The sequence below is a fragment of the Pygocentrus nattereri genome, chromosome 16 (genome assembly GCF_015220715.1).
Source record: "Pygocentrus nattereri isolate fPygNat1 chromosome 16, fPygNat1.pri, whole genome shotgun sequence".
Taxonomy (NCBI): domain Eukaryota; kingdom Metazoa; phylum Chordata; class Actinopteri; order Characiformes; family Serrasalmidae; genus Pygocentrus; species Pygocentrus nattereri.
Window position 1 is genome coordinate 41,078,469 of NC_051226.1, and position 25,580 is coordinate 41,104,048.

Below are 25,580 nucleotides of genomic sequence, written 5' to 3' on the forward strand. Positions count from 1 at the left end.
TTTCTGAGGTGGTGAAAGGAGATGTTTTATATGGGCCTCGAAAGTGAGCTGAGGGTCAAACCTCACACCAAGATTGGAGACTGATGAGGAGAGTGGAATGTTGTGGCCGGAGAATGTAATACTGGTTATGTCTGTTTTGACACTGTTCAACTGGAGGAAGTTGTGTTCCATCCACACCTGAATATCTTCTAGACAGGCAGCAAGTTGTGATGATGGCATTGATGATGAAGAGGCTACAGAGGAGTTTGCATCAATTCAAAGGTAGAGTTCTACATCAAAAGCATAGCAGTGGAATGAAATTCCATGGCGACTAATGACATGGCCAAGGGGAAGCATGTACTGTATATAGTAAAGAGAATGGGGCCTAGGACTGACTCCTGGGGGACTCCGCTGCTCACAGTGTGTGTCTGGGATCTTGCCTTTCCATATGTTAAGTACTCTGTTTTGTCAGTCAGATAAGACTGAAATCAGTTTATGGTGGTGTCCAGGAGTCCAATGGAGTGATGAAGCCAGTTGAGGAGTATGCCATGGTCAACAGTGTCAAATGCAGCAGACAAATCCAGGAGGATGAGGAGGGAAAGTGAGAATTGAGACCCATTTGTCTCTGTGTTTGCACACTGTGAAATTAGACCTCTGCATTTGTGCAGTGAAACACCCACATACATGCACTCTAGTGAACACGCACTAGGGGGCAGTGAGCACACTTGCCCGGAGCGGTGGGCAGCCCTATCCACGGCACCTGGGGAGCAATTGGGGGTTAGCTGTCATGCTCAAGGGCACTGGAGTCATGCATCTACATTGCAATTATCTGGAATATCATAGCAACACCCTGGCAACCACTGGAACATTGTGCTTCCACTAACTTTTCCACTTTTATTTCCACTCACTTGTCACTTTATTAGAAATGCCAATGTTTGTACATCCTGCTGGTTGACAATGAGAGACCCGAGCTCATTTTTTTCCCTTGTCACTAATATGATATGCAGTTATTTTGGTACGTACAACTGTGTCCAAGTACTTTCTTCCCAACAATACAACACTTTCTCCACTGAATATACTGTCATTCATGAACTGCAATATACCATGTTGTGACTTGAACTTGGGCAGCCTGTGACTGACTGCACTCATCAAATGTTCAGACCCACCATTTCCAGGCATTTTTTTTATCTTCTCAAAAATTGAATCATGTTAAACAATGACTATCTATTGTTCTTCCCCACAGATTGATTCCCTCCACAGCATACCTGTGCTGATCAAAAGTAGCCAATCAACTTTCTGAAACAATGGCAACAAAGTCTGAGAAGAATAATGCCTCTACGATGAGTGACACAGAGGAGGCTGACATTCAAAGGTTTGGCTGAGTGACCTCACTCTAGCTGTATAGATGTGTCTCAGTCTTGCTGTGTGAACAGTCATATGTTCAAGTATCCAAATAATTGAGACTGATCAAGAATCAAGGGGTGTATCTGCTTTTAATTGTCCATAGTTATTTAAGAATATTCATCTAATATTACCAATTTATTATCAGCTGATAGACTTTATTCAAAGCACAGATAAAAGCCTTGAAAACTTGGTCCCTGGCATTTTTTGGCAGATGCACTGACACAAAGTATGTATGTAGCTTTAGCCTGCATACCAACTTTACAATAGATTTAGCAAAACAGTAGCCTATATAGTTCAAACTTATTTTAACTAATACTTTGTAAGTACAAGTTATGAAATGAACACAAAATACTGCCTGAGGCCTAAATGTGAATGGGAAGGTGTTTATTATAGCGAACAGGTCTCTAAATAAAAAAAAAAAAAGGAAATTACACTGTGGTGCATCACAGACTTTGAATGCGCTCATGCGCAGCACATTTATTGACTAGGATATTTTAATGGACTAAGTTAAGATCTTACATGGCCAAGCACTTCCAGTTTGTTTCTGTAAATGGAAAGTTTTCTGAATGTATAAGAGTGTATTGTGGTGTTCCACAAGATTCTGTTTTAAGGCCTTGACTGTTACTTATGGACCTAAATTATTATTATCATGATTATTATTGTTGTCAATAATAACAACAGCAACAACAACAACAACATCTCCAAAACCAAGAACAGGTTGAAAGGCTGAAACTGGCTGAGCTATTCTTAGTGTAATAAAACATATATTAGTTTTTCCCTGTGACTCAGATGCCAAAGATCATTTGATTTTGCAGAGACACCTGCAAACTTTCAGGACAGTATTAATAATTTTGATGTGACCACAAACTATTTAGAGTTCTATTGGTGAATGGAAACAAAAAGCATTCTACTCTGGACTGTCAAGGTAGGACTGTTCAATCATTTCACAATTAGATTCGTCACCTAAATCCTTTTGTTGCTGCGTGTCTATGAAGAGTAATCAATCAAAAGACCCTCCCCACAATTTCAGAGAGGAAAACATACCCAAAACTAAAAGGTACATCAATGGTTTTCACCAGTCTCACCCTGAGGTGCATGACCTCAACTCATGATTTACACACCTATTACAGCTCATATATCAGACTCCAGTTTTCATGGGCCAGAGGAATGCCAGCAGTGTTCTGCCCTTTTAAACACTCCTTACAAAAGATTGATCTTTTATGTTTGTGTGCTAATAAATAATAAGACTGGTTGAACATTTAAGAGCTCAAACAAAGAATTAGAGCGCATGAGCTTTTCATGATCATTTTTGTACTTTAAAGCTATAAAAGAACTTTTCAGTTTAGAACAATACGTTTATCTCCATCATGTGATTCCTGGTAAAACAATGACAGAGGAACAAAGTCTTGACCTACCGCAGCAGGTGACAATCTCAATAAACAGTGTTGCTGTTGGAATAGGACTGATATCAACAGCCTGTAATATTTTCAACTAAATATAGGCTTTAAATCATTTGCACATCATTCAGCTTTTATTGTCATTTTGTACAGCATCGCAGCTTTTTGGGAAACAGGGTTGTATATTCAGACACGGATAGTGCTCAAGAAATATGGTGTCATTTACTTTCTCTGCTCTATAACTGTAACAGGAGACCAAGCTCACCTTCATCCAGCTGTGTGTCCTTGAAGAGTAACCAATCCAAAGACCCCCCTCACAACTTCAGAAATGAAGGAACACCTACTCAAGAAAGGTACTTTAAACTTATCCACTGATATCAAGTTCAGATGCGCAATTATAGTCAACAGGCGGAATTCAGTTTTGATATAAGTTAACAGATTCATATCTTCTTATGCTGGATTTTAACAGTGCCACTTAGTGTATCCAAAAGTAATGGAGCGGTGAAGGCACATGGTTTATGCTTGCTGTATTCATTCATTCTTTCATTCATTCATACCTTACAAGGAGAAACTGGTTTACAGCCAAACCCACATACTGAAAAACAATAGAGATCATATCGGAACGTACCAGAACAGGTTGCTTTCACTGGTCCCTTACTTGCAATATCTTTATTGCACTTTGAATTAAAGAGTTTAAATCTACTCCACCTTAGAAAGTCTGCAGCAAGAGCCCAATGAAAATAGTTGACCAAAGACATCTGAGAGCCTGAGTCCCAGAGATAAAACAGAGGGAAGTGAGGAATCCATGTGGTTAGCGATGGTCATGCTAAAACATTCAAAACAATTCTCTGATTTGATCTGAGGTTTCAAAACGTGGTTTTTTACACGTACCTTCATGTAGGCTAATGTGGTTCAAATTAGGGCTGTCGTCTAGACCACCATTAGTCAAGATTGAATCAAGACCGAGTCTTAGGGGGCCTGAGACCAAAACCCTAAAAAAATCGAGTGCTCTTCATGTGAAAATTACTGGAAAATATAAAGAAGGGGCATTCATTCCACAAAGCATAAAATGTATGTACAAATGTTGGTAGTGGTACAAATGCTGTAGTACTTGAATCAGAGCACAAATACTTCCAAATCCAATGCAAATCTGAGACAATTAAAACATCTTGAGACTAGACTCGAGTACTACGGACCTATTTTTGTACATACATGTTTGTTTTGTGGACAGGAACGGTTCCTGAAATCAGATGATGAGTTAGAAGTTAAGACTTTTTAAATGGTAGTTTAGAACAGAAAATAAACAGGATATGACCAATGACCGAGACAAGCCCTGAGTCCAGGCTCGAGTACTTACAGCCCTAATCCAAACTGGTGACTCGATGGAAAGTGCAATGAATTCTATTTAACTTGTTGAACATTAAATATACTCAGATTAATAAGTCTGTTGGAAAACTGATGAATGCAAATGATTTCCAACAAAAAGACCAAGTTTTGAGCATAATTGAAATTTGCTGAATCTCCTCAAAGAAAAACATAATCACAAGAAAAGCACTGTTAGGAGTCAGGCTAACGTGGTGTAAAAGTGTAATAACTAATATTTGAGTGACAAGTCAGTTTTCAGTCACAATATACTGTGGCATGTATTGTGCTCTTATCTGTGCCCTGTAATGTGAACAGGAGATCAAGCTCACCATTATCCAGCTGTGTGTCCATGAAGAGTGACCAGTCTAAAGACCCCCCTCACAACTTCAGAAATGAAGAAGCACCAGCTCAGGAAAGGTATTTCAAACCTTTGTCACTGGTCTCATGTTCAAAAGATGTTACATATTAATACCTGTAAAAGTTTATTGATCAAATAATCACAAACAACTTTGACATAATGTTCTTATTCCTTATCTCTTATGTATGATGGGTATATCATAGGAGTGCCTGCTGTTTTCAGAATTGAACCAGTTGTACACAGAAACCAGACACATGTAATCAGAATTATTTTCTGTACATGAATTTTGTGAATAATTGTCTGAAGAAACCACGAGGTTTGTTTTTTGTTGTTGCTGGCTGTGGAGCCTTAGCATTCCAGCATAATAGCAGTCATGTACAGTGGTATGCAAATGTTTACACACCCCTGGTCAAATTAAGTTTTAATTAATTTAAGTGAAAATAAGGTAAGACATCCCCTACATATAGAAAATGGAATTATGCAAACTTTAGTGCACAATTTCTGATAGCTTAACATATTGGAAAAAAGTCAACTTAACATGTTAAATATACCATAACCTTTCTACACACCTCATTTTATTTATTTATTTCATTTACAGTAAGTTAAATTCAATAAATATACACTAATCGATGACTCATTTAACAAACCTGTGTGATAGTCATTAATTCAGCCGTATTCAAGATGGACAATGTAAATAATTCTAATCAAGCCACTTGCTGGCTTCCAATAAGCTGCTGGCTGGTTATGGCATTACTGTTAAGGAGTGTCTTATTCCTAAAACCAAGTGTTGAATGAAAAGGTCAAGCTGTGAATCAGTTTTTGAATGTTTTTATACTGTATATGTGACCCTTCCTATTGGGTGTTCGTCTGCCCTGGTCAGTGATGGACACCGGATTGGGATGATGCAGTTTTTATTAGCCTGTAATGAGTATGGCAACCACAGTATAAGTTTCTGTTCATACCTCGGTCAGCGTACAACACGGCAGCATGCAACCATTCTACTGCCTGAGACTACAGTAGTCTAGATACATCTCCACAATAAACCAATGCCAAGAACATAATTCATGACAATAATACAATTACCTTTACAAATTGCTACGATCGTATAGTGGTAGAAGTGCTTGTGTTTCCATATTATATTCAGTTTTTTTAAAAGATTTATACAAGTCTACATTTTACATTCACATCAGGGTCAATTGTCACAGTATCAATATGAACTATATTTTACAGCTACATCATCCCTTTTTAAATTAGTGGAACATCAACAAAAAGGTAAAATATGAAATAGTGCCATCTGGTGGCGAACACAAAATATGGCACCCAAACCACATGGTGAACTAAAAATAAGCTAGTTAAACCAGCTAGCATTGCTGTGCTCATTCATACCATGAAAATACATAAAAACACGAATAGAACATACCTGTAATGAGTATGGCAACCACAGTATAAGTTTCTGTTCATACCTCGGTCAGCGTACAACTAAGGAAACAGGCTATTGTTAGCACAGTTCAGTTCAGGTTTAGCTTCGAATTTATAACTCTTTAAATAAAGCATCTTGGAAGAGCCCAACTAGGTATACTGGTCTCTGTGACATGTATTTCAACACAATAGGGACAAAAGTCGAGCACTACAACGCTTTACATAGCTTTTGCAGTTTTGCTGAGCTGAACATACAAGGCTGTACTCACCACGGCAGCATGCAACCATTCTACTGCCGAGCCTGCACCGATCACCTATATATACAGAAACTGTAATATGCTGACCAACCAGCGGGTGGTGCCAAAACCCATTTAGCAGGAATTTCATAACATAACATTAATACAACTATTGTACACCGTTACATATGGTGTTTACAGCGATGCTCTCTCTAATCTGTAATTGTGACAGGAGACCAAACTCCCCTTTATCCAGCTGCGTGTCCTTCAAGAGTGACCAGTCCAAAGACCCCCCTCACAACTTCAGTGGTAAAGAATCTACTCAAGAAAGGTAATTCAGACTTTTCCATTGATCTCAAGTTCAGATGCAGGATTATATCTGATTTAATTAGTCAGAGAAGTAGAATTTAAATATTAAAAATTAAAATATTGAAGATCCTTTTTTTCTTTTTTCAGCTGCGTGTCTATGAAGAGTAATCAATCAAAAGACCCTCCCCACAATTTCAGAGAGAAAAACATACCCAAAACTAAAAGGTACATCAATGGTTTTCACCAGTCTCACCCTGAGGTGCATGACCTCAACTCATGATTTACACACCTATTACAGCTCATATATCAGACTCCAGTTTTCATGGGCCAGAGGAATGCCAGCAGTGTTCTGCCCTTTTAAACACTCCTTACAAAAGATTGATCTTTTATGTTTGTGTGCTAATAAATAATAAGACTGGTTGGACATTTAAGAGCTCAAACAAAGAATTAGAGCGCATGAGCTGAACATTTACAGTAAAACATAATTTTTGTACTTTAAAGCTATAAAAGAACTTTTCAGTTGAGAACAATACGTTTCTCTCCATCGTGTGATTCCTGGTAAAACAATGACAGAGGAACAAAGTCTTGACCTACCGCAGCAGGTGACAATAACCTCAATATCTCAATAAACAGTGTTGCTGTTGTATGTTAAAATATTGAAGATATGAAAAGTTTAAATTTTCCTATGTTGGATTTTTACAGTGTATCCAAAAGCACTCAAGCAGTGAAGCCAAATTACATAGGTTTGCTGTATTTGTTCACTATTACTTTACACAGAGCAGACTTGGATCATCCAGGGGGTTTCATAAGGGCATCTAGGGGGTTTATAGGGGCATCTATGGGACCTCCTGCAAACAATTATGAGAAGATTTAAACAGATGTTTTGACTGTGGTGAGAACTTCACTAGCAGTAAAGCAAAAAAACTGAAGATAATTTGACTTTGTGTTATGGCCAATTATAATCCTGATGCTGTCTGTCGTTTCTAAACGTCCATTTTATTTTATTTTCTCCTTTAATCACCTTCTAGCAACTGTTACCTTAGGCGCCATTACTTCTGTCAAACTTTCAGGTTTCTTAGCATTGACCCAGCATTCCTGTGAATGTACTTTGAATTTAAAGCTCCAGAAATGTAAAATACGTCACTGTAAAGTGTGACCTGACAATTCTGAAGAAAGAAGGATGCTCATTTCATTGCTGTTGGGATGATTTAGCATTTAGAGTACAGATGTTAGAGTATAAATGACCACCTCTGAAGGTGACCTGAGTTATTAGAACACAACACGTCATCAACACACAGCAGACACTTTTCACACCTGGACTAGGTGCCATCCATTTACGGTCAGATAACCCAGGACAGATATTAATGATAGGTGTGAATGGAGCCAAAAAAGGGTATCAAATCTTTATCAGTCATGTTTGGCTGATGTGCATCAATATCAGAAACGGACCAGACTGATGAATCCATATTCAACAATTCAAGTCAGGGTTCATCCCTCACAGCCTGCTCACCTGCCGTACTATTTTGGAGTAACAGAATGTGGTTCTTGTAGTGAATGTCAACAAAATGCATCAATCAGATGGTTGTTATATTTCAGGAGACCAGGCTCACCTAGAACCAGCAGTGTGTCCATGAAAAGTGACCAGTCAAAAGATCCACCTCACAACTTCAGAAATGAAGAATTTCCTGCACAGGAAAGGTATTTCAAGCCTTTACAATGTGTGATATACAGTGATGTTAGTCTTATATATATATATATATATGTGTGTGTGTGTGTGTGTGTGTGTATGCATGCAGTAGCTCATACTGTATAACAGTGATACACTGGTGTTGGCTGTCCACGCTTCCCTGCACTTGTTAGTCCTATGAGAAACAAAATGGTTTCCATCCATCCATCCATTTTCTAAGCCGCTTCTCCGTCAGGGTCGCGGGGGGGAGCTGGAGCCTATCCCAGCAGTCTTCAGGCGGAAGGCAGGATACACCCTGGACAGGACGCCAGTCCATCTCAGGGCAGACACACAGACACAGACAGTCACTCACACCTAGGGACAATTTAGCACACCCAATCGGCCTGACTGCATGTCTTTGGACTGTGGGAGGAAACCGGAGAACCCGGAGGAAACCCACGCAGACACGGGGAGAACATGCAAACTCCACAAAATGGTTTATCAAGTGAAATTCTAGTAGCATATTCAAACACCAGTAAGATATTCCAAGCAAGGAATAAACCTGGTTACTGAACTGAAGATATTCCTAAATTGTGTACATAAGGATGTGCCTGTATCCTCCAGGACATGTGCGTGCTTCATTCATACACTTATTACTAATACTAAGGCTTATTATTCACAATAATTGAATTGAAAACCCTATGACTCAATGAGACACTTGCCCATAACTTTATAGACCCATAATTAACAACTGGTGACAGACATTGTGGTACTTTAGCTTTCCTTAAATATAAACATGCCTGAGTGCAGGAAAAAAATCTCTGGGATTCACATTTCATAAAGTTTCCAACTTTCCGCACAATTTGAAAGCAATAAAAAGAAAGATTACATTAGATACTTTACAGATTTGCTGCTATCGACTCCTTTACGTGAACTCAGTGATAAAAATGCTTTACAAAATTTTAATACTGTAACATTGGGGAGCGATGATGAGGCACATACTCTGAGATAAGTGAGATTTTTTAAGGGCAAATCCATAGTCAGGGTCAAGGAGCCAACATGGGAGTATCTAGGGACAGATATAACTAAATTAAACACAGACAGGAAACATCATGGAGGCCGGAAGAAACAAAACACCACACGAGAATTCTAAGACCAAACAATACAATGCAAACATCACAAACAAAGACCAGCAACCTCACAGTGGAACACACAGGGCTTAAATACAAGTAACAACGAGGGACAACAAGACACAGGTGGCTAACCAGACACAGGTGGAAGTAATTAAGGGCAGGGTCTGAAAACAAGGGGGCAGGACCAGGAAGAACTTGAAGAAAACAAAAAAACATGTCATGGCCAATCATGACATATAGGTTCTGCTTTATCAAATGAAAACAATGTTGACACTCTTCCACTGATGTCATGTGTCATGTATGTGCCATTTATATTGCTAAACAGAAGTAATCACCTAGTTTTTAAGAGATGCAGTATGTTTTTATAGTGGTTGAATGTGTTTAACTGAACACATCCATGAATCTGTCAGACTAAATGCATCAATGCATTTCATATTATATTTCAGGAGACCAAGCTCACCTAGACCCAGCGGTGTGTCCATGAAGAGTGATCAGTCAAAAGACCCTCCTCACAACTTCAGAAATAAAGACTCACCAGCTAAAGAAAGGTATTTCATGCTTTTCCTCTGATTTCATTCACAGATCTCTGAGATCTCTTTCACTGTTTCCCAGCATTGATTTCATGCTTCACATGCACCGGAGTATCATTTGCATCTGCTAATCAGGTGATTTCAGATGGGAATAATGGACTGGAGTTGGGAAATAGATGGTTTTCCTGTTTACAAACAAAACTGCGTCCATGCAACCAGGGGGCAAAACTGCTTGGTAACTTAGCTGGTCACAAAATTAGTCAAATCAACTGTTGTAATCAATGAAAATTTTGCATTGTTCATGAAATCTCATTCACTTAATCAAAATGCTTCAGAATCGGATCAGTTTGCCTTCTATTTGCATGTTAATATAACATATGTAACCCCAATTCCAGTGAAGTTGGGACGTTGTGTAAAACAGAAATAAAAACAGAATACGATGATTTTCAACCTCTATTCAATTGAATCCACTACAAAGACGAGATATTTAATGTTCAAACGGTTAAACTTTGTTTTTTGCAAATATTCACTCATTTTGAATTTGATGTCTGCAACACGTTCCAAAGAAGTTGGGACAGGGGCAACAAAAGACTGGGAAAGTTGAGGAATGCTCAAAAACACCTGTTTGGAACATTCCACAGGTGAACAGGTTAACTAGAAACAGGTGAGGGTCATGATTGGGTATAAAGGGAGCGTCCCTGAAAGGCTCAGTCGTTCACAAGCAAGGACGTGCGAGGTTCACCACTTAGTGACCAACTGCGTGAGTAAATAGTCCAACAGTTTAAGAAAAACGTTTCTCAACGTGCAACTGCAGGAATTTAGGGATTTCATCATCTACAGTCCATAATATCATCAAAAGATTCAGAGAATCTGGAGAAATCTCTGCAGGTAAGCGGCAAGGCAGAAAACCAGCACTGAATGCCCGTGACCTTCGACCCCTCAGGCGGCACTGCATTAAAAACCCACATCATTCTGTAACGGATATTCCCACATGGGCTCAGGAACACTTCGGAAAACCACTGTCAGTGAACTCAGTTCGTCGCTCCATCTACAAGTGCAGGTTAAAACTCTGCCATGCAAAGCGAAGCCACATATCAACACCACCCAGAAACGCCGCCGGCTTCTCTGGGCCAAGCTCATCTGAGATGGACCGACGCAGAGTGGAAAAGTGTCCTGTGGTCTGACGCGTCCACATTTCACACTGTTTCTGGAAATCCTGGACGTCGTGTCCTCCGGGCCAAAGAGGAAAAGGACTGTCCGGATTGTTCTCAGCGGTAGAGTGCTCACCCAGGATCAGTAGGGCCTGGAGATTAGAAGTGTGAATCTCTAGGCACCTCCCGATTTGATTTGATTACGATTCAGAGGCTGCGATGTAGTTATAAAAGTTATCACTGCATCTTTCTCACTGTGTGTAACCCTAACCCTAACCCTATAAAAGTGTGAAGTATTTGTAATGATCCAAAATAAATTTACTTTCAATATCTTATTAATCTTATAAATCAAATGAAAGCGATGTGGTGAGTGAACTGGACGACAGTCATTCGCTGCTCTTGTTTGGAACACATGAGACGCTGCTGCCACTCATCTGCGATAAAATGCGATGAGCTAAAGCTTAAAGCAGAGCTTTATACTAGAACATCAGCGCACTGAGACATACTGGACATACTGGCTTTAATGCAGAAGGAGCCGGTCAGATTTCTTGTTCATCCAGTTGTGTTTTCGTTATGTGTGGGTATCCGGGCGCTGAACTTCCACGCTTCCAAGTTCTGCCTTTTGCGTTCCTTCAACATCACGTTATAAATTAAAATTAATAGATTTTTTACATCGACTATGAAAAGTTATCCATGTGATAAATGCTCTACAGGAAGAGACCAGGCTCATCCAGACCCAGTTGTTTGTCCATGAAGAGTGACCAGTCTAAAGACCCCCCTCACAACTTCAGAGATGAATTACCCACAGAGGAACAGTAGGTCACACTTTCTCTCTTTGGATCAGCATTTATTTACATAATGAAAAAAATCCTGATGCTAAATAACAGACCAGCAGAAGACTGACAGTTATTTAAATACATTCATGGTGTTTACATTTAGTTCATTCAGGTTTCTTGAAGGTTAATTTCAGCGGTTTTCAAAATGTGTGCGTAACTCAGAGTGTGAGGTGTAATCAGAGGTTCAGAGGGTTCGGTGTGAAACGGTCCAGACGTCTTTACAGTGGTGGTGATGGGAACCAGGCGTCGCCATGACTACAACACAGATATAGACACTATCCTATCACCAGCACTGTGAACAGTTCTGACTGTAGAACTGAGCATTTCATGCCAAATCATTATGAATTACTTTGTTTACATCTTACAGACGGGAGAAGTTTTCAAATCTCCCCTGGAATTCTCCTTCAGTGAATCTAACAGGAACTACTTTACTCAGCTGTCAATGACAGCAATTCACATGCAAACAGTTACGACTGGTTCTATATTTCAAGCAGTATTTGACTTAAAGTGCAGTAGAACTTTGACTTGCATCTTCTGGATACCATTGGATGTCATTTGTGATACGTGACTGAAAGAAATATGATGCCCTTCTGAAATAATTATTTTGACACAAATGTTCATAAAAAACTACATAAAGATATAAATGTATGTGCATTGTCAGAAACAGGACTGAATACTGTCTCTGTTGAAAGACAGATCAGCTACAGTCTTTCTGATTGCATATATTTAAAAATAATGTGTTATAAGTGAGCAAGTGATCTGAAGTTTTATCTCCTCTCCCTTCTTAACTGATGCTTTGGTTCATTCACTCAGATGTGCATCCATGGAAAGAAGACAATCAAAAGATGACGATCTAAACTCCAAAGACAGATCGGGGTCTATAAAAATGTACGTGAGGTTTACTTTATAATTTATTTATGATTACAATGGGACAAAATCCATCGCATAAGTTGCCATCAGGAAACATTTATAAAAATAATCACAAATACATAATTAACACAAAAATACATAAAACAAAGACACCTCACTGTATTAGCTGCATGTGATGATGAGTGTTGACACATTTGTGGTTTTCCTGCAAAAATTGGGCTGGTTTGAAAATACAGTCACAGATTAAATTCATACTGTTCTTTCATCCTTAAGTCCACCTCCTCATTTCTACACTCTCTGTCCACTTTATCAGCTCCACTGACCGTATAGTTCCCCTCTGTAGATCTACAGTTACAGACTGTAGTCCATCTGTTTCTCTGATACTTTGTTACCCTGTTAGCCCCCTTCCAGCAGCACTGATGTGTCTGATCCACTTGTACCAGCACAACACACACTAACACACCACCACCATGTCAGTGTTACTGCAGTGCTGAGAATGACCCTCCACCCACAGCACCTGCTCTGTGAGGGTCCATGGGGGTCCTGACCACTGAAGAACAGGGTAACAGAGTATCAGAGAAACAGATGGACTACAGTCTGTAACTGTAGAACTACAGAGTGGAGCTGAACGGTCAGTGGAGGTGGACTTGATGAAGTGGCCGGTCAGTGTATATTCCTATTAATTTTCCTGTTTCCCAAAGGAGTAGTTATAAATCTTTTGGGGTTCATGTAGAAAATTCGATGTAAGGACAAGGACGTATACAGAAGAACCTGCTATTTGTAAAACAGAACAAAGACTAAAAAATACTTGGTGCTACTTTGACATTGAGCGCTTTAACGTTAAAAGGCTAAACGCTTTGTACTACAGCGGATGCATGTTGAGTGATCTTTCTAATTGAGTTGTTTGTCTTTAACTGACAGTGTTGTTAATTGTAAATACTATTATTTCTGACTGCAGGGGTTCCCCCGAAAAAATGGAGCCTAATTTACAGAATTTCACTGACCAGCAAAGTTTCAAGAAGACCCCGGATCTCTGTCGCATCTTCTCTGTAGGACCAATATTTTTTTCTTTTGTTAATTTTTTTATATTTTGAATTGGCAGGAAAAAAATCTCTCATTATGTAATTTGCTTGCTCGGAAGTTACACTTATCACATTGATTTGTTTAGACAAGACCAAGCTTGCTTTCAATGTAGCCAAAACAAAATCCATACCAAGGTCACAAATGTGGACATTAAAAAACATTCCTAACCTGACAGGCATGGAAGAAACAATATCAGGACTAGTAATTTAATGAAGATTTATGAAATACAGCTGTGTGTCAATTTTCTAAGTGAAATAATCTTCTACAGATAATTTTCTGCTATATGTAGTAGACACACTTTGTTTCATTAAAAAAAACCTTAATCAGACCAGATTTTTATTCTCATTCTCATCATTCATTTCAAGGATCTGGAGAACAAAATAATTGTTTTCATCAAGCATGAGCTGGAGCGGTTCAGGAAGATTCTGACAAAAGAAAACACAAAATACTATGAAAAGCTGACAGATGACTGGTGCAGCGCTAAAGAGGGAGCTCTTAATCTTGCTCTGCACTTTCTGAAGAAGATGAAGCACGATAACATTGCTGATGCACTGGAGACAAGTAAGAGTTCTTTGATAGTGGTTTGTGTATCGATTCAGCACAGATTGCATTTGAACTGAATGTTTTGTTTTGGCCCTGTACTCAACACTAGTTTTGAAAATGCAAAATAATAGTAATATCTGGTGGGCCACAGACTTTAAGAGCTTGTTTCAAAGAAATTAAAAGCAGGTATTAAATTAAAAAGGAAAATTTATGGATGCTTGTACAATATAGATGTAATAGGATTCTAAACAGTACTCATAGTAATGGTAAATTTAATAGTGGTAAATCTTATAAATAAAATTATATAGCACATTTCATTTTAGCTACAAAATCTAAAAATGCTTCACAGTAAAATTACAGACAGAAAATGAGACAATACGTCTAACCTAAACAACATCATTTGTAATCTAGATTTTTAAACATCTATTGAGCTTGTCTTCCTTATATTCTCTGGAGTGGTGTTTTGTTACGGGATGGCAGGGAGGCAGACCAGTGAGAAAGTGTGTTGAGTAAATTTACTGAGGCAATCGAGTATGGATTTAGTACATTCGAGCCGAGGTGATCTGGAGCCGGGCTCGTGGAGTTACCGCTAGTTATCATGGCGTTTCCGCTGCTCCAATGGGAAGCATAGGCAACAACGTAAAAAAAAAAAATCACGATGAGCAGGAAATCAAAAGGCAGGAAAAAGGGCAAACAAAGGAAACGCTGCTCAAACAAAGGCTGAACTAGAAACGTGAAGTAAAAGATGACAAGAAAACAAAAGACGCTTCCTCCAAGTATGACAGGAAGACAGGCTATGGTTCACTTGTTTGCTGTTACTGGATCAAACACCTTTAGCATGGCTTGGAGCTGTTTGTAGCTCAAGCCTTTTGAGTAATTTTGGGGCAACTACTATCTTTTGGTTTTTTCCAGCTCTTTGTTGTATTCTTTTTGTTTAAATACCCATCTGGACCGAGTACTGTACCGGTCACCCCTCTACAAAGATGTGACAAAGGGCTGCTGTTTGCTACGGCCTTAAATAGAGGAGTCCACATGTGTTCCAGGTTGGGCCTAATCAGCCTGAGGGCTTCTGGGAATTGGAGTTCCCTGAAGTTATGGCACCTTGCCACCATCTCCCTCTGCTGGTGGCACGCAGCGCAGGCTGGACCCTTAAAGTTCTAGACAAGGAAATGATCTTTCACCAGCAAAGCTGTTCCAATAGAGCAGTAAGATCTGCTGAAGGTTGAACATTAAGAGGTTTAAATGTTATAAACAAGAACTTGTAGTCAATGTAGAACTTAACTGGAGTTAAATGCTCAAACATTTTCCTGGAAAAGCACATAGGCTGCTGCATTCTGAGCTTGCTGGAGACAATTGAGAGTTTAATGGAGTTATGACTGAAGTTAGCTGAAGTTTGAGGAAAGACCACACCTAAAACTCCTCCTTCTGAATTCCAGTCCTTCACTCCTCCTTCTTGTGATGAAATTTCACACCCCACCTCCTCCCCCTTCTCCTCTACCTTAAAGCCTGAATTCCCCTCCTCTCATTATCTCATTAACCAAGGTGTGGTCTGCATTCGTAAGTTGCAGTTTAACAGGAATCCATGCTTTTGTGTCTTTGAAACAAGCTTTAGTTATATACATAATTTTCACTGGACCTGGTAATGCCTTAAGGCATTGTTAACTATTAATACCATAAAACGAAAAACTGAAAATTGTGCAATTTGTGTTCAGAAAATTTCCCTTTTATGCTGACAAATTGGTAGCGCTCTATCCAGTATAACCAGGCAAGGCTTCTGTCTACATCAACAGGGTTTTCAAGCTTTTCTATAAAAATATCATTAGTAAATATGCAAATACATCAAAAGCTGCACTCAAATCCAGCAGCACCCATAGAGAGACTTTTCTGCAATCTGAGGCAACCATTGAAACACAGCCCACCCAAGTAAGCGCTGCTTCTGGACTAAGATGTTTATTACCCAATGTGATGGAGTACAGAACCAAAACAGCAAGAATTCTCAGCACTTATGAAATACACCATACATAGTTACATATTTTAAAAAATGTGCTTGTCATTATTTTGCTCATCATTCTTAATGTTCTTGCCTTTTGTTGCTTAGATGAGCTGGTTGTCATTCGTCAGTGTGAACTCAAGTCCAATATGAAAAATAAATATACACGTATATTTGAAGGAATAGCACAGAAAGGTGGTTCTACTCTCCTAAACAAAATCTACACAGATCTCTACATCACAGAGGGTGTTAAGACCAAAGATGAATCTGAGCTGAAGAAGATTGAAGCAGCATCCAAGAATCAGGAAACCATAGAGGAACCAATTCAGTGCAATGACATGTTCGAAGCACTAAGCGAAGAAGACAAACCCATCAGAACTGTGATGACACAGGGCATTGCTGGCATTGGAAAATCAGTCTCTGCGCAGAAGTTCATTCTGGAATGGGCGAATGGAAATAAAAATCAGAGAATTAAGTTTATCTTCCCACTTCCATTCAGAGAGCTGAATTTGAAGGAAGGAAAACACAGTCTGATGGATATTCTCAACCAGTTTTTCCCAGAGACGAAAGGTCTGAGATTTCGGGAAAAGTACAAAGTCATGTTCGTCTTTGATGGTCTAGACGAATGCCGACTCCCTCTTAATTTCAAGAAAAATGAACACTGCGCTGACGAAACACAGAAAGCATCGTTAGATGTTCTGCTGACAAACCTCATCAAGGGGAATCTGCTGCCCTCTGCTCTGATCTGGATAACCACTAGACCAGCAGCTGCCAGTATGATCCCTGCTGAGTTTATCGACCGAGTCACAGAGGTGCGTGGCTTCAATGATAAGCAGAAAGATGAATATTTCAGAAAGAAAATCAGTGATCAGGACCTGGCCATCAAAATAATTGATCACATCAAAGAGTCAAGAAGCCTCCACATCATGTGCCACATCCCTGTCTTCTGCTGGATCTCAGCCACTGTACTTGAGCAGCTTTTGAAAGGAACACAGAATGAAGACACTCCAAAAACACTGACACAAATGTACACACGATTTCTGATCTATCAGACCGTACAGAAAAATCAGAAGTCTGGTGAGCAGACTGCATCGGATGTACCCTGGGATAAAGAGGGCATATTGGCCTTAGGAAAACTGGCTTTTCAGCACTTGGAGAAGAACAATCTGATCTTCTACAGCGAGGACCTAAGAGAGTGCGGTATTGAGATCAGTGAAACTTCCGTGTACTCTGGAGTGTGCACACAAGAGACTGGGATGTTTCTGGGCACAGTGTACAGCTTTGTGCATCTGAGCATTCAGGAGTTTATTGCTGCTTTGTATGCATATGTTTGTCTCAACAATGACAAGAAGAATGTCTTTTCCCACCAGAACACATCACAGGAAAATGGAAATGAGACCATTGTTAGTTTGCTGAAGACTGCAGTAGACAAGGCTTTAGAGAGTGACAAAGGCCACCTGGACCTCTTCCTTCGTTTCCTTCTAGGCCTCTCACTGGAGACCAATCAGGTGCTCATTCGAGGTCTGTTGACCCAGACAGGAAGCAGCTCAGACAGCAACAAGGAAATAGTTCAGTACATTAAGGATAAGTTTGGAGAAAATCCATCTCCAGAGAGATCAATCAATCTCTTCTACTGTCTGAATGAACTGAATGAGCGTTCTCTAGTGCAGGAAATGCAGAAGCAAATGAAAGACGGAACACTTTCCATGAGTGAACTCTCACCTGCACAGTGGTCAGCTCTGGTCTTTGTGTTGCTGACATCAGAGGAGGAGCTTGAAGTTTTTGACCTGAAGAAGTTCATTGGATCAGATGAGTGTCTTAAGAAACTGCTTCCAGTGGTCGAAACTGCTAAAATAGCTTTGTAAGTGAAACAGTTTTCCTGCTAATGAATACATTTTAATAATACAGTAGTTATACTATTATGTTCTTTAGAAATTACAATGCATGTAATAATAATAATAATAATAATAATAATAAATAATAAAACCTTTATTAACAAAACAGTTTACACATGCATGCTTTACACAGAAAAGAAAAAAAAAACATTGGAAAGAAAAAAATAATGATTACAATCTATTTCTATTCATCTCTGAGAGCTATTCTAGTCTTTAGGAGCTCTATGAGTAAATTATTTTCCTCTAAATAAGCTGTAAGAGATCCAAGGAGTTTGCCTGGCCATCAAAACAGAACAGTCATTGTGGAACAGAACAGAAAGCCGGTGCAAACTTTCCCTGATGAGAACCTGGTTTCCTGCCCATGTCATCCAGGCTTTAATGTCTTTAACACAGTCTTCCACTATGTGAAAATGTGTGTTGCAGGCTAAGCTGACATGTATGATTTACTATCAACAGCACATAAGTGAAGGGCAATATTGTGTTTACATAATATGTATTCTAGGAAGAATAAAGGCAGAATAGTAAAGGCCCTAAAACAGAGCCTTGTAGGACACCATACTGTTCAGAAAACCATCTGACAAATTTGTAAAGGCTACAGTAAAAAGGCTGCCAGTAAATCACTGTCCACCAAAGCCAGGGATGGCTCTGTTCTATGATGTTTTTAAAAGCTTGACTATAATAAAAAGAACATGACTGTTGGCCAACAACTTTCTCCCAAATCTTAGATAAGAAGGAATGTTGACAGCTGTTAATTATTTAATGTTAAATTATATGAACATAATCATGGTATTTATGAACTAGTACCATCACTCTAAAAACAGTTACATTAAATGTTGGGGGAAAAAGTTTAGCAGTATTTCTCTAGAACAGTTACCATTTGAGATATAAGATTTCATTCTGCCTAATTAGTGGTGCTCATCCCTTAATTTCCCTAAAGTCTAAGTAAAACTTCCATACTCTATTGCATACTCATTGAGGTGTACTCAGTTCCAGTCAGAGGGGAAAGAGCCCTGAATGTGCCTTGGTATTGCTTTGCCAGGCTTTTACATATGGGTGAGCGCCCCAAATGGCCAATCGCAGGCCTGCACATATTGCAAAATAGACATAAAAAGAGAAACACACAGAAAACGGCTGCACCAAGCACACAGAAGAAATATTACAACCACTGTAAGAAATATAATTGCTAAAAAAAACAAGTATAAAGTTAGATTAACATTTTTGCAACCAGTGTTAAAAGCAAAATAAATGAGGAAATGAATTAATGTGGTTAGCTTTCTTTTTTTTATATATGCCTCAGCAAAACCATGTTTCATGACTTTAGTTGAAGTTTCTTTTATAGAACAGTGAACACAAGTTGGTTTAAACTTTAGGACAAAAATAAATTCTAACATTATTTTTCTTCCAGGCTCAATGACTGTAAATTGACAGAGACCAGCTTCAAAGCTTTAGTCAAACCTCTAAGCTCAGAATCCTCAAAGCTGATTAAGCTGGATCTGAGTGACAATGCTCTACAGGACTCAGGACTAAAGCTGCTCTCTGCTGGACTGAGTAGCAAAAACTGTAAACTGGAGGAACTGAGGTGAGTTACTATCTAATATAAAGTACAGAAACAAGCGCTTATAAACAACGTCTCTTTAGGATTGCGTCATAATTTGCTTGTTGAATTTTTATGCTGGCAACTTGACCTTGAATGAAAAGGATCACAATCTGTGAGGTTTATTTTAATCAGGCTGTGTTCAATCAGCTGATTCTTCTAATGTCTTTAAAGACATTACTTTTATAAGGGTTCAGTTAGTGTTAATAACCTTTATGTTCATTGAATAAATAACTCACATCTGCCTCATGACTGGCCAAGCACACAGATTTTGATTAGATTTTGAATATTTTGTCATAATGGAGAATGCAGTCGGCACAGACTGCACCCATTTGAGGCAAATATCACAAATTCTTATACCCTACTACACCATTCTCAGGCTCACTGCCTCCTCCTCAAATGTCTCATTCTATGCTACACTGATGAGTCACAGTATTATGATCACTTCATGTCCACAAGCTGTGTCCGTGTTATGGTTTGGGAAATGTTTCGTGGCTTTCTCTGGGCTCACTCATCCATGTGGAAGGCTCTCACAACTGGTTTCGGTATGAATCCATCCTCACGGATCACAAACACCCATACATGCTGATCGTCTTCCCTGGGATCAATGGGATCTTCCAGCAAGACACTGTGACACGGCAATGTCACACGGCTAGAAATGTCCAACACTGGTTGGGAGAGCATGACCCATACTTCCGAATACTACTGTGACCCCTGAATTTCACAGACTTGAACCTGACTAAGCATCTGTGGGACCACTTCAATCACCATGTTCACTCTGTGGATCCTCCCCCACATCCCCTCCAGCAGCTGTGGGATACACTGCAGTCAGCAAGGCTGTAGAAACCTGTGAAAACCTACCAGGACCTTACTGAATCACTTACAGCCTGTCTTGCTGCTGATGAGCCTGTTTCCCTAGAGCTTGCATTGTAGACTGGGCATTCCGTGTTGCCCACTTTACCTGCAGGTGCAAATAAAAATAAACAAAAAAATATTGACTAAAGTCATTGTAGCAGTCTGTTCAAACATTATGTACATAAATGTATAAATAGAAGTGTAAAATTATATCCATCATGTTATTTTCTAGCATCAATAACTGTGGCCTAACAGAGGAGAGCTGTCAAGATATGGCTAGAGTTTTCAGCTTAGAGCATTCCATGTTGAAAAGCCTGGAACTGAGTAAAAACAATCTGCAGGATTCAGGAGTGCAGCGTCTTGCTGCTGGATTGGAGAAACAACAGGTTAAGATCAAAAATCTGAGGTGAGGAATCATATGATAAAATTTTAATCCTTAAACATTTGTCATTGACTTCTGATTATGCTACAGTAGCATAATCTGCAAGCAGGAATGAGTCCGGAATTCCCAGTCAGTGATGTCAACATGACTTATTGACTGAATTATCTATATATTTTGAGTCAAAAAAGACCAGATAAATGAGAATGAATAATGTATATTGCAATATAAAACATTGTCATGAAATTACTTGGGGTTGTTTTTTTTATTTTTTTTGTCTTTTTTACTTTCTGCAGGCTGTGTGACTGCAGTATAACAGAGCAAGGCTGTGCTGCTTTGGTTTCGGCTCTAAAATTCAATTATTCATCACACTTGACAGAGTTGGATCTGAGTGAGAATAAAATAGGAGTTGCAGGAGTGGAGAAGCTCTCTGTCATATTTAAAAATTACAGTTGCAAACTGGAGAAACTGATGTAAGTAATTTATTACATACACAATATTTTGGTAAGTTATAATTTATTAAACCTGGAATGTTGGTGAAAATCTAGTTGAAATAGATTTTTGGGTCACTGTAGTAGTTACTCCAAAAAGGTGATTTGAAGACACTAGAAATGCTTAGTAGTACACAAGGGGAATTTTACAGATCATCTGCATATTTATACGGCTGAGATGTAAACAGTGTCATTCAGAGTGGTTTGGTGTGAAATAGTTAATTGTAGAGACACAGATGTCTTTACAGTGGGTGTGATGGGAATCAGGGGTCACCATGACTACAACACATGTAAAGCTCCAGTCAACCTACATATGTCTTCTGAGTTTATATGGAAATGTTGATGATAGAAAATAGTGGAAAATCTGAAAAAAGTATTTTGCCTCACAACACCCTGTTATTAGCCCTACACCATGAACAGATTTTAAGGCCAAAAACTTTTTTCTCAGAACTCATGTAAAACAAACCCTGAATCATCAGTACTCATATTAGAATTCATAACCATTTCATCTATTAGCTTTCTGTGATGTAATCTTTAGAGAAACAATCATGCTGGGTATCTATAGTTTCTTAAAACAGCTGGAAATCTCAGCGAAATGTTTCTTTTGTTTTCAGACTTAACAAATGTTGCATCTCAGAAAAAAGATATGTTGCTCTGGCTTCAGCTCTGAAATCAAGCTGCAACTCACGCCTAATGGATTTTGGATCTCACAGAGAACAATAGTTATGCAATTAGTACTTTAATTCAATTTAAAATTTAGTAATTTAATTCAAAATGATTACATGAGGACAGTGTGCACATGCACCTTAAAAATGAAAGAAAAAAAACACTCAGAATGTCTTGTAGCCCACAATATCTGATATATACAACACATATATACAACATCTGAGGATATTAGATTGAAAATGTTGATCTAGATATTAATTTTTGTTAAAAAATACTTAAATTGTAGTAAATACAAATAATTACCACAATAGCTAATAGTTTAATGTATATTAAATACATTAAAGAATTTGATAAATTTAGGTATTACTGGGGAAAAAAAATTTGTGTTGTTACTTTTTGCTGTACATTTTTAATGACCAGTTCTATCAATCATTTGAACAACACTGGTCATTTTGCTATGGGAAAAAATGTATGAAACATAACTTAGATGCCCAAAACTATTGCACAATACTTTGTGCCATTTCCCCACTGGTTTCAATGCTGTTCTTTCTGTATATCTAGACACTGTAGATACCCTGAAATTAAGCCTTGCTGTAAAGAGCTATATGTCTACATAGTTTTGCAAATTATCATCATGTTATAAATGTATTCACATTATCAAAGAAATTCAGAATGTTCGCCATTTTTGTTTTTACTTCCAGGCTCAGTTACTGTCATATTGCAGGGGAGGGATATGCTGCTCTGGCTTCAGCTCTGAAATCAAACTCCTCATCACACCTCATAGAGCTGGATCTCAGAGGGAACGATCCTGGAGATACAGGAGTGAAGGAGCTCACTGTTCTAGTAGATGATCCAAGCTGTAAATTGAAGACACTGAGGTGAGCATGTGTGACAGCCTGCTCACCTTAGTAAGATTTAGATTTAGCAAACAGCCATAATGGACAAAAAAGCTAACAAGCACTCTTCTGTTTAAATGTATGGAAATAGAATTAAAGTTTTAAGTGTTAATATCTAAAGTTTTGTCTTTTTACAGGCTGTTGAAATGTTCTGATGCAGAAGAAGCCTATAAGTTTCTAACTGAGAGTGTAAGAACAAATCCCTTACTTGAGAGAAAGCTGGATCTGAGGTCGGAAACCCTAGATGACTCAAGAGTGAAGCAGCTCTCTGCCCTACTGGCAGATTCGCACTGCAGACTTCTGGAACTCAGGTTAACAGTTTTTTAAATTGCATAATTTTTTAAAATCTCTTTTGTGAGCTTTGTTTATCTTTTATAATGGTACTGCATGATCAAATGTCAAGTGTATAATAATAATAATTTTATTTTTAGATGTATAGATAAATATGTAGCTCATTCAGAAAATTTCAGAAAAGTTAACAGTTTATATGAAAAGTAAAACTATTGAAGTAACACAATTTCTAAATCTTCCCTTTAATATACCATACAATTTTGCCCAGTACACCACACAATTTGTAATCTAAAACAATTCCTCTCTCCTTATATGATTATCTAAATACTCCTTGTGGGTTGCTATGTGGTCCCAGAGGAGAGCAGTGCTACAACACATATACTTTATCAAACATAGAGAAAGTCCATTTGCACACAAGTTCTGCTGAATGGATACACCCACAGGATACGAAAGCCGGCCTAATGTCAGTTATGAATTTCTACTGGGTGAGCTCATTAGTGAGGGAGGGACTTTACTGACTGCTGAACTTAAAGCATTTGTTCAGTGCCAGTGAAATGCAGGCCAAATAAAACAGTAGACTTATTATTTTTTGTTGTAATAGCTTACATGTGTATAGTCATGTAAGGGGATCAATGAGGATTTAAGGGGCTGAGTTGGCAAAAACAGGGCCACAAAATATTTTAACCACAAAAAGATTATGAAACCTTAATCGAAAGTAACCCAGAGTTGAGCTTGAAATATATGTAAAAACAATCTTATTAAGCAATGCTCTTTTACAAGACAGAAATATTCTTTTAAATCTCACACTCTTATTCCCTGGCATTCATTCTATACTTAGATATTTAATAATAATAATACATACACTTATCTAAGAGAAGAATAGTGTGGACCTTAATCTACATAGCAATTAAATAAATATAGCAAAGTGTAAATATAGCAAAGTATAATGCTTTTTTGTTTTATTTTTTTACCTTCACAGTAATTATATTCTGTACAATTGGAGAGCATTTCTCATGTTTAACTTTGTTTTTCAGACTAAATAGTGGACTGACAGAGGAAAGCTGTGCTGCTCTGGTGTCAGCGCTTTGTTTAAATCCTTCACACCTGAGAACACTGGATCTGAGTACGAACAAAGTGGGGAAATCCGGAGCGGAGATGCTTGGTACTCTTTTGGAGAATCCTAACTGTCAACTGCAAAACCTAGGGTGAGATAATAATGCAAATTTCTAAGGAAAAATGTTATAATATTTCCTGGTCTTTACATGAAACAAAGTCTTTTGGGCTTTAAAATAAAGCTTTGAAAAAAGTTCACAATCACATTTTGTATATATATCATCACATTTCCTTTGTTAGATTATATTATTAGACATGTATCACATGACTAATATTCTATTCAATGAATATTAGCCATGTAACACCCATAAATGTAGTATTGCTCTTTAGTATTATCTGATTTCTTTCATGCAATTCCATTTGAAAATTTGATTTCATGGGGCAAATGTTCTGCTCTCATGACAGACTCAGTAACTGCAGTATAACAAAGGAAGGCTGTGCTGCTGTGGCATCAGCTGTAGAGAAAAACCCTTCACATCTGAAAGAACTGGATCTGAGTGGGAATAAAATAGAAGGTTCTGGACTTGATCAAATTTCTGCTTTACTGAAGAATACACACTGCATCCTAGACACACTGAGGTAAGTTATGTCCCTTACTTCAATTTCCTAAAAGCTTCTTTAGGACCACTCTTCTGCAATTAGTACTTTAATTCAATTTAAAATGTAGTAATTTAATTCAAAATGATTACATGAGGACAGTGTGCACATGCACCTTAAAAATGAAAGGAAAAAAAAAAACACTCAGAATGTCTTGTAGCCCACAATATCTGATATATACAACACTCCACAAATGTTTTAGACATCTGAGGATATTAGATTGAAAATGTTGATCTAGATATTAATTTTTGTTAAAAAATACTTAAATTAGCTAATGGTTTAATGTATATTAAATACATTAAAGAATTTGATACATTTATGTATTACTGGGGGAAAAAAATCTTACTTTTTGCTGTACATTTTTAATGACCAGTTCTATCAATCATTTGAACAACACTGGTCATTTTGCTTGTTGTGTTCATTTTTAAGTGAAAATAAGTTAACACATCCTCTACAGGGAACAAACATATGCACAAATTTTATTTGCTTATGGAATTTATAATGTTATGGGAAAAAATGTATGAAACATAACTT

At 38.2% G+C, this 25,580-nt stretch overlaps 1 protein-coding gene and 1 long non-coding RNA gene across 9 annotated transcripts in view; one reads left to right on the forward strand and one right to left on the reverse strand.

Moving 5' to 3' along the window:
• The window catches only part of LOC108416234 (NACHT, LRR and PYD domains-containing protein 12-like), a 40,819-nt gene that overhangs the window by 4,176 nt on the left and 11,063 nt on the right, over positions 1–25,580 (forward strand). For 2 of the 8 annotated variants that reach the window (XM_037546147.1, XM_037546146.1), the window contains 19 exons: positions 1,223–1,351; positions 3,032–3,133; positions 4,461–4,562; positions 6,391–6,489; positions 6,615–6,692; positions 8,064–8,165; positions 9,713–9,814; positions 11,661–11,762; positions 12,597–12,671; positions 13,612–13,702; positions 14,102–14,297; positions 16,378–18,130; positions 19,570–19,743; positions 20,846–21,019; positions 21,289–21,465; positions 22,851–23,027; positions 23,183–23,356; positions 24,371–24,541; positions 24,855–25,028. In XM_037546147.1, coding sequence (XP_037402044.1) covers positions 1,284–1,351; positions 3,032–3,133; positions 4,461–4,562; positions 6,391–6,489; positions 6,615–6,692; positions 8,064–8,165; positions 9,713–9,814; positions 11,661–11,762; positions 12,597–12,671; positions 13,612–13,702; positions 14,102–14,297; positions 16,378–18,130; positions 19,570–19,743; positions 20,846–21,019; positions 21,289–21,465; positions 22,851–23,027; positions 23,183–23,356; positions 24,371–24,541; positions 24,855–25,028 — 4,091 coding nt within the window. In that variant the 5' untranslated portion in view covers positions 1,223–1,283. Of the gene's footprint in view, positions 1–1,222; positions 1,352–2,073; positions 2,441–3,031; positions 3,134–4,460; positions 4,563–6,390; positions 6,490–6,614; positions 6,693–8,063; positions 8,166–9,712; positions 9,815–11,660; positions 11,763–12,596; positions 12,672–13,296; positions 13,316–13,611; positions 13,703–14,101; positions 14,298–16,377; positions 18,131–19,569; positions 19,744–20,845; positions 21,020–21,288; positions 21,466–22,850; positions 23,028–23,182; positions 23,357–24,370; positions 24,542–24,854; positions 25,029–25,580 lie in introns of those variants that run through there. The other 6 variants (XM_037546148.1, XM_037546150.1, XM_037546149.1 and 3 more) reach the window with 6 other exon arrangements.
• Positions 5,391–6,217, reverse strand: LOC119265434. The gene is made up of 3 exons (XR_005131643.1): positions 6,192–6,217; positions 5,924–5,982; positions 5,391–5,422 (listed from the first exon to the last, which is right to left on the reverse strand). It is a non-coding gene; the product is annotated as an uncharacterized LOC119265434 (long non-coding RNA).